This window comes from Salvia splendens, chromosome 2 (assembly GCF_004379255.2).
Source record: "Salvia splendens isolate huo1 chromosome 2, SspV2, whole genome shotgun sequence".
Lineage (NCBI taxonomy): Eukaryota > Viridiplantae > Streptophyta > Magnoliopsida > Lamiales > Lamiaceae > Salvia > Salvia splendens.
Window position 1 is genome coordinate 14,005,144 of NC_056033.1, and position 14,538 is coordinate 14,019,681.

Below are 14,538 nucleotides of genomic sequence, written 5' to 3' on the forward strand. Positions count from 1 at the left end.
ATTTTTACCATTTATAGTAATTATAAACCGGGATTTCTATTCGCGGACGGACTAAAATGGAAAAGGGAGTAGAAGAGAGGAATAAAGTAGGAAAAATAAAGAGAGAGTAAAGTAGATAGTGGAATAAAGTAATAGGAATTGAATGTTTTATTTTGTTATTAAAAAAAATGACTTAACTTAGTTGGAACATCTCAAAAAAGAATACTACTAAGTTGAGTAGTTGAGTCGGAGGGAGTACAGTGGTTTCCTTGCTAGTTCAAACCGGTTGGTTGGTTTGGTTGGTTGAAAATCTGACGGTTGAGTTGGACAGCCCATCTCACTAACCTCATATTAAATCTACCCCTGCCTTACCTGGACGGACCCTCCCACCTCCCACCTACCCACTACCCACACCACACTCTTCAGCCTTCAAGAGAGACCATTTCTTCTGTTCCTTTTGAAATCTCGCTCGATCCCTTTTTTTCCAATGGCTAAGGTTTTCACTCTTGCTGAGGTTTCTGAGCACAACAACAGCAAGGATTGCTGGCTTATCATTGGTGGAAAGGTACAAAACCCCCCTTTTTGGTATCGACTTGATTTTGTGTATTTGATGTGTGGATTTGTCAAAGATTCAATCTTGATCGATTCTTGAATTGGGTTTTGGATTTGGATTTGTTTTTTCTTGTTTAGCTTTTTTCACTGTTGGAAACTTGGACTTGTGGTGTGCTTAGCATGTTTTTCTGCTTCATGAGTTCATCCTAAAGAGGTGGAATTCTTGTTAAGTTGTTTCAGTTTTAGATTCTCTTAGTACAATCTCAAGCTTCTAGTGCAGTGTGGAAGTAAATCTCAGGCAATTTTTGGATAAATTGAATGAAACATATGCAAGATTTTATTTTCTTTCTGGTTCAAATAATACTATAATTTCCTTTCTACTATCAATTTGGTGCATGTTTGATTTGTTAGACAAAATAATCATGTGATGTAGTTTAGGATTGAGTCTGAGATTATTTTATTTGTGAGATTCAAATCATGGACCAAACACAATACATATTTAATCCCGAGATATAATCTTGCAAACCGAAGAACCCCTTGGTGAATGTAATTTAATTGTTTTAATTAATAACTCATTAAATTATATGCCCTAAACCAGACTAAGATCTTGTTTTGCTTGATATATGGAAGCATTCACTTCTTCGTTTCTCAGTTGGATGCTCTTCCAACTATTGTGATTCTAACCCTGTGATATGAGATACTATAAACAGTAAAAAAATGAGTTAAACCAAAAATCATAATGGAAGATATGTATGCATAAATGCTTAATACAATTGCCTAGTAAGTGGTATTATACATTTGATAGTCTCAAGTCTCCAAAACATTGTCAGGTTTATGACGTGACCAAGTTCTTGGAAGATCACCCTGGTGGGGATGAAGTTATAATATCTTCGACAGGTACTTGCGAAATCCCCCACACACCTACTTAGTGAAGTAGTTCTTTCCTGTGTAACATAGTGTGTTGTCTGTGGATGCAGGGAAGGATGCAACTGATGATTTTGAGGATGTCGGGCACAGCTCCAGTGCGAAGACGATGATGGAAGACTTTCTCGTTGGTGAGATTGACGCATCCACCATCCCCTCCAAGAAGACTTACACCCCTCCCAAGCAGCCTCACTACAACCAGGACAAGACATCAGAGTTCATAATCAAACTCCTCCAATTCTTGGTCCCGTTGGTCATCTTGGGCTTGGCTGTTGGCCTCCGTTTCTACATCAAATCGGAGACCTAGGTTTCTTGCTAGATTCCCGTCTCTAATAAGTTTGTGTAGCCTCTGAGACAGGAAGGGTGTCTGATATTGAGGGGAGTGCTTGTATTCTATCAAACTCTGATTCTTTCTTGTTTGCTTTAACACTGTCTTGAATCTTTACATTTATGCTTGTTCCAAAAGGGTTGAGTTTTGAGTCACATAGAATGATCAAATCAATACTCCTAACAAGACATTTCTTAGCCCAAGATTGAGTGAATCTTGTTAATGAAAAATTTTGACTGCTAAACGATGTATGGGGAATTCTTGACCTCAACACTACAACAGTAATTTAATTAAAAAAACCGAATAATATTTCCATTAGTAGTATTCCTCTTCTTCTACAACAAGATGGTTCAGTCAGGTGAAGTGATAGATACATTGCACCAAAGTAGACACGCAAAAACAAAACTCACAACCACTACAACGCACTAAATCACGAGTTTGCAACGAAATTTTTTTATATGAGGACTCGATTGTTTTAATTGATGAAACTTCGAGTATGTAATACTATATGAAACTGGTGAAAGCATAATATAACATAAATATGGTTAGTTCAATTGAAAGTTCTATATGAATGAGTCCATAGGCCCTTCTAAGAGCCGTGAATTTTGGGCTTCTGTGACATGCGGGCCGGGTCGTAAGCGATTTCAGATATTTTAATGATTTTTCTCTTAAAAAATCACGACTTATCCAAAAAATAATGAAAAAAATATAATACTCCATGATCAGATTTAATTTCGAAAATTTTATACTCCCATTGACTGGGTAGAAAATTCACACTCACAAACACACAGTGAGTCTGGAGCTTGGGAAGTTAGTATAGAGTTGTGCATTCAAGTTTTCGAGTGTGGTAAATATGTCCAACATAATTGATTAGGGTTTTTTCTTTTTTGGTTCCAGACAACAAATAACATTTCTCGAGTGTACTGGACTTTTTTTTTATTCCGCCTTTGGAAGAGACGCATGACCATCATACGTCTCCTTTTAATGAAATGCATGATGAAGATGCGTCTTTTATAGAGACGCAAGAGGGACATGCGTCTCTCAATTTTTTTGATTTTTTTAACGACGCATAAGCGTCATGCGTCACAGGCAAAGACGCATAAGCGTCATGCGTCGCTATTTTTATTTTATTTTATTAGACGACGCATGAGCATCATGCGTCTTAGGGAGAGACGCATGTGCCTCATGCGTCTCTAAGTTGCATAAATCAGACGAGGGAGGCAGTAGCCTCATTCAGAGGCGAGAGAAAGAGAGAACGAGCAATTTCAGACGATTTTTCCTTGGCAATTCTGGCGAATCCGACGATTTCCCCTCGTATTCCGGTAAGTTTCCTCCAATCTTTCAACATTCCTCCCTTATTTGTTGTTAATTTGCATATTTTGTTTAGATTTCTTTCAATTTTGTAAGTTAGGGTTTACAACAAATTGCTCAATTTTAGCCGATGTTTTGTTGTTTTGTTAATTGTTATGGATATTATTGGTGAAATTCATTCTATTGTATAGTTTTTGATATGTTTGAGATGCTTGGTGTTGTAATTTTGGTTGTTATTGGAGAATAGAGTATGGGTTGAAATGTATCTTTTAATTTAACCTTCTAATTTAGTAGTTATATGTAAATTAGGCATTATAAATCATGAATTGTGTTGAATTGGCGTGAATCATTTGGTTTATGATATTTTGTTATTTTGACGATGAATTTGAATGTATATGTTATTTGTGTTGTAAATGTGAGTTTGTAATTGTTGTTTTGTGAATATGTTATTAGATTAGATGGAGACTTCAAGTTCAAGGGGACAATTATTATATGGACCCGAAGACCCGTCCGTGCTATATTTGCAGAAACATCACCTTTCAAATAAACTAATGAAAGAGGGTACAACACAAGTATTCAAAGTCCGAAGGACAGAAAGTAAGACATGGGACGTAGACATTCATGAGAATGTGAGGTATTGGCTTGACGCCTTTGGTTTCAAAGGCGTGATGGATTGTGGGAGGTTGATGAAGGTCGACAATGAGCTGATCAAGGCTTTGATTGAGCGTTGGAGGCCGGAGACGCACACTTTCCATCTACCGATCGGAGAGGCGACGGTGACCTTGGAAGATGTGCAAGCCATTTGGGGTTTGAGAGCGGACGGTCGCGTTTTCTCAGGGCGTGACTATCATGTCGGATATCCAGATTGGCCTAGCAAGTGCAACGATTTGTTGGGATGGATACCGGATACTTCCGCAGAGACAAAGCAAGGCGGTTTGCTGATGACCACGCTGATCAACCAGACGAGGATACCTCTGGGTGATGACCTACCTATATACGTATACATCCAAAGGGCACGTAATCATGCCCTAATTTTGTTAGGAGGTCTCATTCAACCAGACACCACGGGGTGTAAGGTTCCATTTATGTGGTTGAACGCGTTTGAGGATCCGGACGAGGTGCATGCTTTTAGTTGGGGAAGTGCGGCTTTGTCCTACCTTTATCATTATCTGTGCGAGGCTTCCATGTATAAGAGGAAAGATTTGGGCGGGCCTATGATCCTTCTGCAGCTATGGGCGTGGGAAAGAATGCTCGCATTGAGGCCTTCGTTCATAGGATCAATCGTGCACGAGCCATATACGCCATGTGGCGCCAGATATATATCAAAATATTTATTTATTTATGCATCTTGTGTTATTTTCTTACATCAAATTTATTTAAAGGTGGAAAGGAACAACGCAGATAGGAAATGCTCCTAGATACTCGGTTGAGCATTACCGTGACCAAATATCCCTGATTAGACCTGACCAGGTGAATATTATTTCAATTTAGACTTAATTTATGAATTTATTATGAAGTTAATTTGGCGTTTGCCTTACTGTTTTGTAGTTTATCTGGACGCCATACGCACATTGCATACTGCCTAACTACTGCAGTGATGTCAATGAATGCTCTTTGTGCAATACCTACTTGGTGTGTTGGGCCTATGTCGAGGCACATGAGGCTGGACGAGTGCGGCGACAGTTCAATCGGTATCAGGATATTCCTCAATATGTAGACAGGATGCTAAAGAATGCCGATCATTTGGGCAAAAATGACCGGCGTGGTAAGAAGGGCAACAACTGGGAAAACACGCATCAGTTCTACATTGGGGAGTGAGACCTGAGGTATGAGAGGTTCCAGGCTGCCGAAGACGCCGCACCAATGTCAATGAATATTCCTATGAGCCAGGGGTATATGGCGTGGTATAACAGGATTACAGTGACGTACCTGACTCAGCCTGGGGCACGGTCCACTGCTGGGATGAACGAGTCGGCTGCTTCGGTGAGACTATTTGTAAGTTTGTTATATTAAACTATATGCTGTCATGTGTTATAGATTGTTTCGTATTGATATTTGTATCATTTTTTTTTGTCTAGGTTGAGGGTTTTCAGCAGGTTTTCCATTTAACGACTGAAGACGAAATGGACCCACGAATGCGCCAGATTCGAGAAATTGTTAGGAATGTCCTCCAATCTACGAACAACGCTGACGTCGTGGAGTACCCGGCTTCTCAACATCAAGATGTGGTCATGCCTTATCAACCAGAAGTAGTTCCACGACGTCGTGGAGTGCCTGGTGTTCGGACTGGGGGACACGGCTTCACAAAGCAGTTTAGGATGTCGCAGCCGCATCCCGATTATGTAGTACCAGAGCCGCTGAATCCAGAGCATGACCCACCCCAGTGGTCTTCATACCCGACGCGCATGAGTCTCAGTCACAGTGGGATCGTCCCCTGTATTCTCCAAGCCAGCCTGAGCCCGATTGGAATCGTCACCCATACTCACAAAGCCAAGATATGCCGCAATGGAGTGGAGCGTCGGTCGATTCATTCTTCCAGAATTATCAGTTCGTGCCTCCTGTACAAGTTGAATAAGAAGATGATGATGAAGGAGAAGAAGAAAATGACAACATAGAGGAGGAAAATGAGGAAGAAGACGTTGTTCAGAGCATCCATGTCCAACCTCGACCAGCTGCGGAGGTTTCATCACGCGGCGGGGTTGGGAAGATCATGAGCAAAGTGTACAAGAGATTTTCATCGACGAAGAATAAGAGGATTGAACCGTCGAAATACACTCCATCGTCGTATAAGTAGCACATTTTTCAGGTACTTTGTTTATTTAAGTTAGCTGGTGTATCAAAAATTTAATAATCAGTTAAGAACTGTAATAGATGGTTTGACAGGGCTCTCCGGTACGGGCGGGAGATTCTCAAGTGGAACGATGAGATGCAGCCGGTTAGCATGAATGAGTCCTCTTGTGAAAGCATTACGATGGATCCTAGCGCTTCTTTGTATAGTTGATTGGTTAGTTTGTGAGTTATCTTCTTGTGGAGATAATTAATCAAGATTAGGAGTTGTATATTTGTGACATGATAGAGAATACTGGAGCAGCTCTCCCACGCGTAAATCTGCAGCAGCTGCCATTTTATTGTTGGATTTCTCTCTCTTGTTAAATTCTTTGATGAAATGTGTAAAATGATGAGGTATTACTGTATGAATAGGGTTATGTTCGTTTGCTGGGACCACAACCCACGTTGAATGTCTAGAACTATCTAATTGATAACATGAATGATAATTAGGTACCGTCCAAGTTATCCATTATAGATCAAATAATTGAGATTATCTCTCAAATCAAGATCAAATGAATGTTCAAACATATTGTAAAAAATTCTATTTCGCACTTGATTATCACAAGTTCCAAAAATAATTCAAGCAAATTTCCAAAATAAGCCCAAACTAATTGCTTCTTTCTTTAAATTGAATTTCACTACCATATAACTAATTAGTAGTACTAGTAATTAATTGATGATTTATTTTGTTAAGATCATGTTAAATTTTTAGGAAATTCAGCGTCATTCTTACTGTATAAGAAATAAAATTGCAATTAAACAACTAGAAACAGATACACAGAAGAGATTAAAAGGAACAAATCTAGTAAAACAACATCGTCTAATTTGTGACAGATAGAAGAAATACAATTCATCATAACAATATTCGTCTCCTGCTAATTCCTCTTCGTCTCCAGCTCCTAAACAAAATAAAAAAACACAAATTTATCTTCTTCCATTCATACAAACAGTCTAAGAATAAAAGTAAATTAAATATATGAACTCAAAAATTGAGAACAATACCTGCACTACAGATGTCAACAATTTCTTCGGGGAGCTCCTACATAACACGACCGACTGTGTAAAAAATTGAGTACTTCTATCACCAACTTAGCGGTCAGGGGGAGGAAAATCAACCAACAAAAATTGTGAGTGACCCGCTAAGTTTGTTTCCAAGCATCCTTACCAGCCCTACGCCAAGTTCCGGTCTCGATGTGGGTCCAACCGAGAAGGTTAGCTTTAACACAGAGCAGGCCTCAAACACACCGTCAGAGGCCACTAAACCTAGTGACAAGCTCGCTATCGCCTCGACTGATAATCCTGAGGTAAGAAATTCTGATCCAAGTGAATCGACTGTTATTGAGACTAACCTTGAGCATAGAGAGGAGACCATCCAAGATGAGCCAGACGCATCAGAACATCATGTTCTTCCACCACGGAACAATAGAGGAGTGCCCTCAAAAAGATACTCCCCAGATTGGAAGGGAAGAAAAGCTCGCTATCCCATTGCCTACTCCATGACTGCCCAGATGACTGAGATGGCACGAGCATTTGAAGCTGCCCTATATGAGGATGAAATCCCAAACTCAGTGGAGGAAGCAATGAAGCATAAACACTGGAGAGAAGCCATGAAGAAAGAGATGGATGTTCTTCTCAAGAACAATACATGGGAAAAATGTGTACTACCAGCAGGGAAACGACCAGTCGGATGCAGGTGGATCTTCACCATAAAAAGACGAGCCGATGGTTCCATTGAGAGATACAAGGCAAGGCTGGTCGCAAAAGGCTACACTTAGACGTATGGGATTGACTACGCCGAGACTTTCTCACCGGTGGCTAAAATGAGCACAGTAAGAATTCTATTGTATGTTGCAGCAAATCAAAACTGGCCTCTACATCAGCTCGACGTTACTTATGCGTTCTTTCATAGAGAATTGAAAAAGGAGGAAGAAGTATACATGGAGATCCCACCTGGCTATTCTGGTGAATTCGGCACAGGAGAAGTATGTCGTCTAAAGAAGACGTTGTACGGTCTGAAACAGTCGCCCAGAGTATGGTTTGGGAGGTTCACCCAGGCAATGCAGAAGTATGGATACCAGCAAAGCAACTCAGATCATACTGTTTTCCTCAAGAAAGAAGGTGACAACCTAACATGTCTCCTAATCTATGTGGATGATATGATAATCACAGGAAATGACACAGCTGAGATCAAGAAGCTACGAGAAAATCTTTCTCAAGAATTTGAGATGAAAGATCTAGGAGACTTGAAGTACGTCCTAGATCTACTAACAGAGACAGGGCTACTAGAATGCAAGCCAGCAGAGACGCCAATGGTACAGAACCATGGTTTAAAGATAGAGGAAGGAGCAAAATCTGCAGACAGAGAACGCTACCAACGCCTGGTTGGAAAGTTGATCTATCTAGCTCATACAAGGCCAGATATCGCATACGCAGTTGGAGTGGTAAGTCAATTCATGCACAAGCCGCAAGAAGAGCACATGAATGTTGTGATAAGGATAGTGAGATATCTTAAAGGGACAGTAGGCTACGGAGTTTTGCTAAAGAGAGAAGGACCATTGGAAGTTTCAAGCTACACTGATGCTGACTGGGCAAGCAATCCAATCGATCGAAAATCAACAGCCGGATACTTCATGTTCATAGGAGACAACCTTGTCACTTGGAGGAGTAAAAAGCAAAAAGTAGTCGCACTCTCTAGTGCCGAAGCTGAATTTCGAGGGGCAAAAAGTGGAATAACCGAGATTCTGTGGATACGGAGGCTCCTGACAGAAATAGGCTTCCCACCTACTCAGAAGAGTCAACTGTTCTGTGACAACAAGGCTGCAATCAGCATAGCCGAAAATCCTGTCCAACATGACCGAACGAAGCATGTGGAGATTGATCGGCACTTCATCAAAGAGAAGATAGAGAAGGGGATTATTGAGTTGCCCTTTGTCCGCTCAGAAGATCAACTGGCAGATATCCTCACCAAAGTTGTCCACCCGAAGGTGTTTGAAGAAGTAATAGGCAAGCTAAGCATCGGAGATGCTGTCACTTAGCTTGAGGGGGAGTGTTAGAATATGGAAATCAAATCATGGGGAAATAAAATCATGTAAGGATCTTGTAATTAATTGTAATTGATAACACCACCAAAATTAGAGGATCCATTACCATATGTAATTAGAGTCACCCTTTATATTAAGAGGCGTGCTCCATTAATGAATACAATACAGAAAATATCCCCAACAATGTCTGTTGTTCTTCCCTCTCGAGTATCCAATTCAATATGAACTTCTTGCTCCACTAACTCCTCATGTTGGATGCATCGACAGGAGTTCAGTAAACAACATTTTTGGAAATATCATGATATCAGGTGGCACTTTTGAAGGCATTACTGAGGGCTGCAGTGCTGATAATGATGTTGCTCATGAGATTATTGAATATAGGAACATCTCGGCTTTTAATAGTCCAAAACGTGGCATAACATTAAATACAATTGTGCACAAGCTTCTTGAACCCCCCCCCCCCCCCCGATTCACCAGGTAATTATTTCTATACAATCCATATCTTGTCTTATTCGATATTTTTATATCTTAGTGAAATTATTCTAATTTAGCTTCCACATGTATCTTTATCCCTGGGGCATAGTATAACGTCACCGCCAGAATGCTACCCTTGTTAGCTGCATTATACTATTAATTTAGTAACTTGTCTTTATTGAAGTTTCCAGCTTTTACATGAAATATATCAACGATACGTTGTAGACCAAGGATATCATATTCCGTTGTTTCCAAAATAGAAACGGGTAGTTCCAGCTAGCTTGATATGGAAGTGCAGAATTTACTCCTAAACCCTAATTTACTCCTGGCTTAGTAGAATTGAATTTTGAATGCAATAATTGTTTTGATAATTAAACTATTGGACTTTAAATGCTTATTAGTGTAGCATGTAACGAAAAGATGGAGTTTGTCACTTCGTATGCAAGGTTAGTATTAGAGCTGCTACAGTGATACTTGCACTTGGTTGATGCTTGCCACCTCAGTATAGGACATTAGATTTTGGTGATTTTTGTTAATAAATATTTAAGAAAGCGCACACATTAATAATCTCCACATTTATAGTTTCTTCTGGAAATACCCTTCAGATTATGAGCTAATAAAATCTGACACATTCATGTTGGCCCACTTGCAAGTTTTGTTTCCAAAAAATGCCCCTTCATTCGATCAGATGTGGTGTAGTAAATACAAATCCTTTTTAAGGAAAATAGAATCCCTGTCTTGTGCTCATACACCGTTTATGCTAGTTTTCCCCTCCTCAAACATCTGTAACCACCCTTCAGCTTTCACTTTTACCAGCTGACCTATTATTTACGTTATCCTTTTTTGGCGATCCTCTGCCACAATGAAGCCTTCAACGAGTTAACTTAAATATAATGGTCACATTTCGAGACTCAATGTATTTATCATTTACCTTTGTAGCCTCATGTTTTCGACCTCAACAATTAAATATACCCCACCCCTGTGATTCCCGTGCCTGTGACCATGTCACATTGTTGCTTTAATAAAGTGTGCGGCAGCTTCTATGGCGATGATAATTCACAAATCACAACTATGAGGGATGGATGGCTGTGGTTTAGAGAATTCCGTTCGTTAAATGGTAGATTCATGCTTCTGGTGGAAGGTTCAGTCTAGGGAAACACATACTTTTGTAGTTAAGATTCATGATTCATGAAGGTGAGATATAATTAAAATTCGCGAAGACAAACCTAGAGGATTTTCAAGGTAAACACAGAATTTTGTGATTGCTCTCTAGTGTTTAATAGTTTAATAGAAATATAATTTGTCATGTTAGGGGGTGTTCGGTTGGTAAGATTAAATCTCATGATTAAATATGTATCATGTTTGGTTCATAAGATTGAACCCTTCAACTTAATCTTAGATGGATAGGCTCATGATAATTAGTCATAGCCTCCCCCTCCAACTAAAATAATCCCACAACTTAATCCTAGATGGATAGTCTCATGATATTAGTCATGGCAACCGAACGTCACCTTAGAGTATGAAACTAGTAGGAGTTTTTCCACCTAAAAACTTGGTCTAACTATAATTTGTATTTTACGTGTTGATTTTATTTTCTCAACAATACTTTTTACTTTCTCTATCTATCTAGAATTAAGTTGTGGGGTACAATCTTATGAACCAAACATGATACATATTTAATCATGAGATTTAATCCTGCCAACCGAACACCCCTAATATATATTGAACCTGACTATCACTGTAATGATTTCTCCAATTCCAGTGTCCAAATGGCCATTACCTTATGCTCCAAGAGCCAATCGAAGGCGCAGTGTTGCCCAATTTGTCGTGACGAACCTGGGAACGTAAGATGCATGGCGTTGGAACGAGTAGCAGAATCACGTGAACTTCCATGCAAGTACCAGATTCTTGGGTGTCGGGATATTTTCCTGTATCATGGCAGATTGAGAGGCACACACAGAATTGTAGGTATCATCGCTACAAGTGCCCGTATGCTGGAGCAGACTGCCCCATCAGCGGTAGTATCAAGTTCCTTCTCAAGAGAGATCATAACGTTGATATGCACGATGGGTGTACTTTCAACCATAGATATGTGAAATCCAACGCCCCAATGCCACCTGGATGCTGACTGTAAGCTCTTTCTAGGTCCCCTTGTAGCTATATCACTAAATCGAAGCGTTAAATGCTAACAGACAGTTATAAGTGGGATACCATAAATGGTTAGACGAATTCATTCCTGGCCACAATTGTGCAGGTTTTCGACTGCTACAGCTACCAGTTCTGCTTGCACTTCGAGGCCTTCAATCTAGGGATGGCGCCCGTGTACATTGTTAAATTTATTAAGTCAATTACTTCACAATTAAGGAGTGGTGATGAAGTTGCTCCATCACTACCTTATCTTAGTGGTGTAAACTTGTGAGTAATTCATGGCTAAGAAGGTAGCCACACATGCACTACATTAGGCGGTGGTATCTTGTGGGTGGCATTTGATGACTTCCTCATTAAGTATAAAGTGACAGCAAGGACACGTAGCAGCATATATGTGTAATCTAGTTTGCAAATTACCAACTTGTATTATTATATTATTAAGAATAGGCTAGAATGTAGCTAGAATGATCTAGCTTTGTAATGTCGGTCACTAACCGACTTAGGTTAGTCTATAAATAGGCAATCAGTGTGTAGAGCTAAATGTATGGTTGAGTGCGTACACAAAAGAAAGAAAACAGAAGTGAATTGAGAGAAAGAGCTGTAGCTCTAAGTTAGGAAAATTGTGAGAGTTTTTGTAGTGCTGAAGCACTTTTGTAATCCCTTTTGTGAGAAGCCTATTAATATTTATTCTCCATATTTCATCTTTGTTGAGTGCTCCTATATTTTGTGTGTCAAATATCCAACAAATTTGGTATCTAGAGCCACTCGATCCTACCTATGGCGGCAACGTTGAATATGGTTCAACCCCAGATTCCCAAATTAGAGAAACACAATTATGGGAATTGGAGTATTCAGATGCGAGTCTTGTTGCAATCACAAGAGTTGTGGGATATTGTTCAAGACGGCTACACCGAACCTGTCTCCCAAGAAGCCGAAGATGCCCTGACGAACAACCAGAAGAACGCCCCCAGAGATGCAAGAAAACGAGACAAGAAGGCGTTGTTCAATATCTATCAAGGTATTGATGAAACCACGTTCGAGAAAGTAAGTGCAGCCACTACGTCAAAACAAGCCTGGGAGATTTTGAAGAATTCTTTCACCGGTGTTGATAAGGCAATATGAGTTCGACTGCAAATCCTACGTGGCGAGTTCGAAAGTTTGGCCATGTCTGAAACGGAGAGCATTTCAGACTATTTCACAAGAACATTAGTTATTGTGAATCAAATGAAAAGGCAAGGAGAGATAGTTGAAGATGTTCGTGTCATTGAGAAAATTCTTCATTCCTTGACGTCAAAATTTGAGCACGTCGTTGCGGCTATAGAAGAATCAAAAGATCTCAGCACTATGTCTATTGACCAGTTGCATAGCAGCTTGGAAATCCACGAGCAACGCATGAAGAAAAAGACCACTCCGTCACTTGAGCATATGCTACAAGCGAAGATGTCAATACAAGAAGATAAAAAGTTTGAGCCTGGGACGTCACGTGGCGGATACAACCGAGGTCGAGGCCGGGGACGAGGCTATCGTGGCCGAGGAGGACGCGGCCAAAATTATCATTACGAAGGAGGACGTGGCCAGAATTACCAAAATCAGGGAGGACGAGGCCAGAATTATCAAAACGATGGAGGAAGTCAAAATTCCACCTATCGAGGCAGAGGTCGGAATTCTTATGGACAACGAGGACGAGGAAGAGGACAATACAGAGGCGGTTATTCTCAAACCCACAATCAACCAGGGTTTGATAAAGCAAATGTTGAGTGCTATACTTGTCACGAATTCGGGCATTACAGCTATGAATGTCCAACAGCCGGAAATACCAGGTCCAACCAACAAGTCCATTATGCCGATGTTGGAGACAATAATGAGCATGTAATTTCAACCTCTCTTTTTATTCATAAAGGACTTGAGGGTGATCAGTGCAGCACGTGGTACTTGGATACTGGTGCTAGTAACCACATGTGCGGGAACAAGGAACTCTTCGTGGAGCTGAAGGAGATATCTTATGGGGATGTTACTTTTGGAGATTCCTCCAAAGTAGCGGTGCAAGGAAAAGGTAATATCTTGATTAAGTTGAAGAATGGAAATCATGGTTTTATATATGACGTCTATTATGTGCCTGCCATGAAGAGCAATATTTTGAGTCTTGGTCAATTGCTGGAGAAAGAATTTGATGTTAATATCAAGAATTCTTATCTGTCTATCAATGATGCTCGAGGTAGTTTGGTTGCCTGTGTGAAGATGTCCAAAAATAGATTATTTGCATTGAACATGAAACATGATATGTTGAAGTGCATGAATGCAATTGTTAAAGATGAATCGTGGTTATGGCATTTACGTCTTGGACATCTGAATTTTGGTGGTTTGAAGCTTCTGTCTTCAAAGAATATGGTGAAAGGCTTGCCTCATATTGATCATCCTGAAGAAGTTTGTGAAGGATGCATACTGGGAAAACATCACAGGCCAAGTTTCTCAAAAGAAATGAGATGGAGAGCATCACGCCCGTTGGAGATCGTTCATACAGACGTTTGTGGTCCCCTAAAGCCTATTTCTATCGGAGGTAATCAGTACTTTTTAACTTTCATTGATGATTACTCCAGAAAGACTTGGGTGTATTTCTTGAAAAGGAAATCTGAGGTGTTTGATATTTTCAAAGAGTTCAAAATTCTTGTGGAAAGGCAGAGTGGACACTATATTAAAGTTCTCAGATCCGACCAAGGAGGCGAGTTCACATCCGATCTGTTCGAAAAGTTTTGCAAGGATCATGGAATCGTTCACCAACTTACACCTGCATATACTCTTCAACTGAATGGTGTTGCTGAAAGGAAGAACCGAACAATTCTTGATATGGCGAGGAGTATGATCAAAGGGAAGGACTTACTCTGAGAATTCTGGGCTGAAGCTGTCGCAACAGCAGTATATCTCCTAAACCGGTGTCCCACCAAAAGTGTTCGC

The 14,538-nt window shown here is 40.2% G+C and overlaps 2 protein-coding genes, 1 long non-coding RNA gene and 1 pseudogene across 3 annotated transcripts; 3 read left to right on the forward strand and 1 right to left on the reverse strand.

Moving 5' to 3' along the window:
- The first annotated feature begins 321 nt into the window (after positions 1–321).
- On the forward strand, positions 322–1,938 carry LOC121761579 (cytochrome b5-like). The gene is made up of 3 exons (XM_042157218.1): positions 322–544; positions 1,362–1,428; positions 1,509–1,938. The coding sequence occupies exons 1-3, from the start codon at positions 467–469 to the stop codon at positions 1,760–1,762; spliced, it is 399 nt and encodes a 132-aa protein (XP_042013152.1). The 5' UTR covers positions 322–466; the 3' UTR covers positions 1,763–1,938.
- Positions 1,939–3,645: 1,707 nt separating this feature from the next.
- Positions 3,646–4,912, forward strand: LOC121774275 (serine/threonine-protein phosphatase 7 long form homolog). Its single transcript, XM_042171176.1, has 3 exons — positions 3,646–4,361; positions 4,477–4,564; positions 4,643–4,912. The coding sequence occupies exons 1-3, from the start codon at positions 3,646–3,648 to the stop codon at positions 4,910–4,912; spliced, it is 1,074 nt and encodes a 357-aa protein (XP_042027110.1).
- A 5,203-nt stretch (positions 4,913–10,115) lies between these two features.
- LOC121789280 lies at positions 10,116–11,727 on the reverse strand. Its single transcript, XR_006048013.1, has 3 exons — positions 11,219–11,727; positions 10,370–10,586; positions 10,116–10,292 (listed from the first exon to the last, which is right to left on the reverse strand). It is a non-coding gene; the product is annotated as an uncharacterized LOC121789280 (long non-coding RNA).
- LOC121789268 lies at positions 10,876–12,289 on the forward strand (annotated as a pseudogene).
- Positions 12,290–14,538: the final 2,249 nt, after the last annotated feature.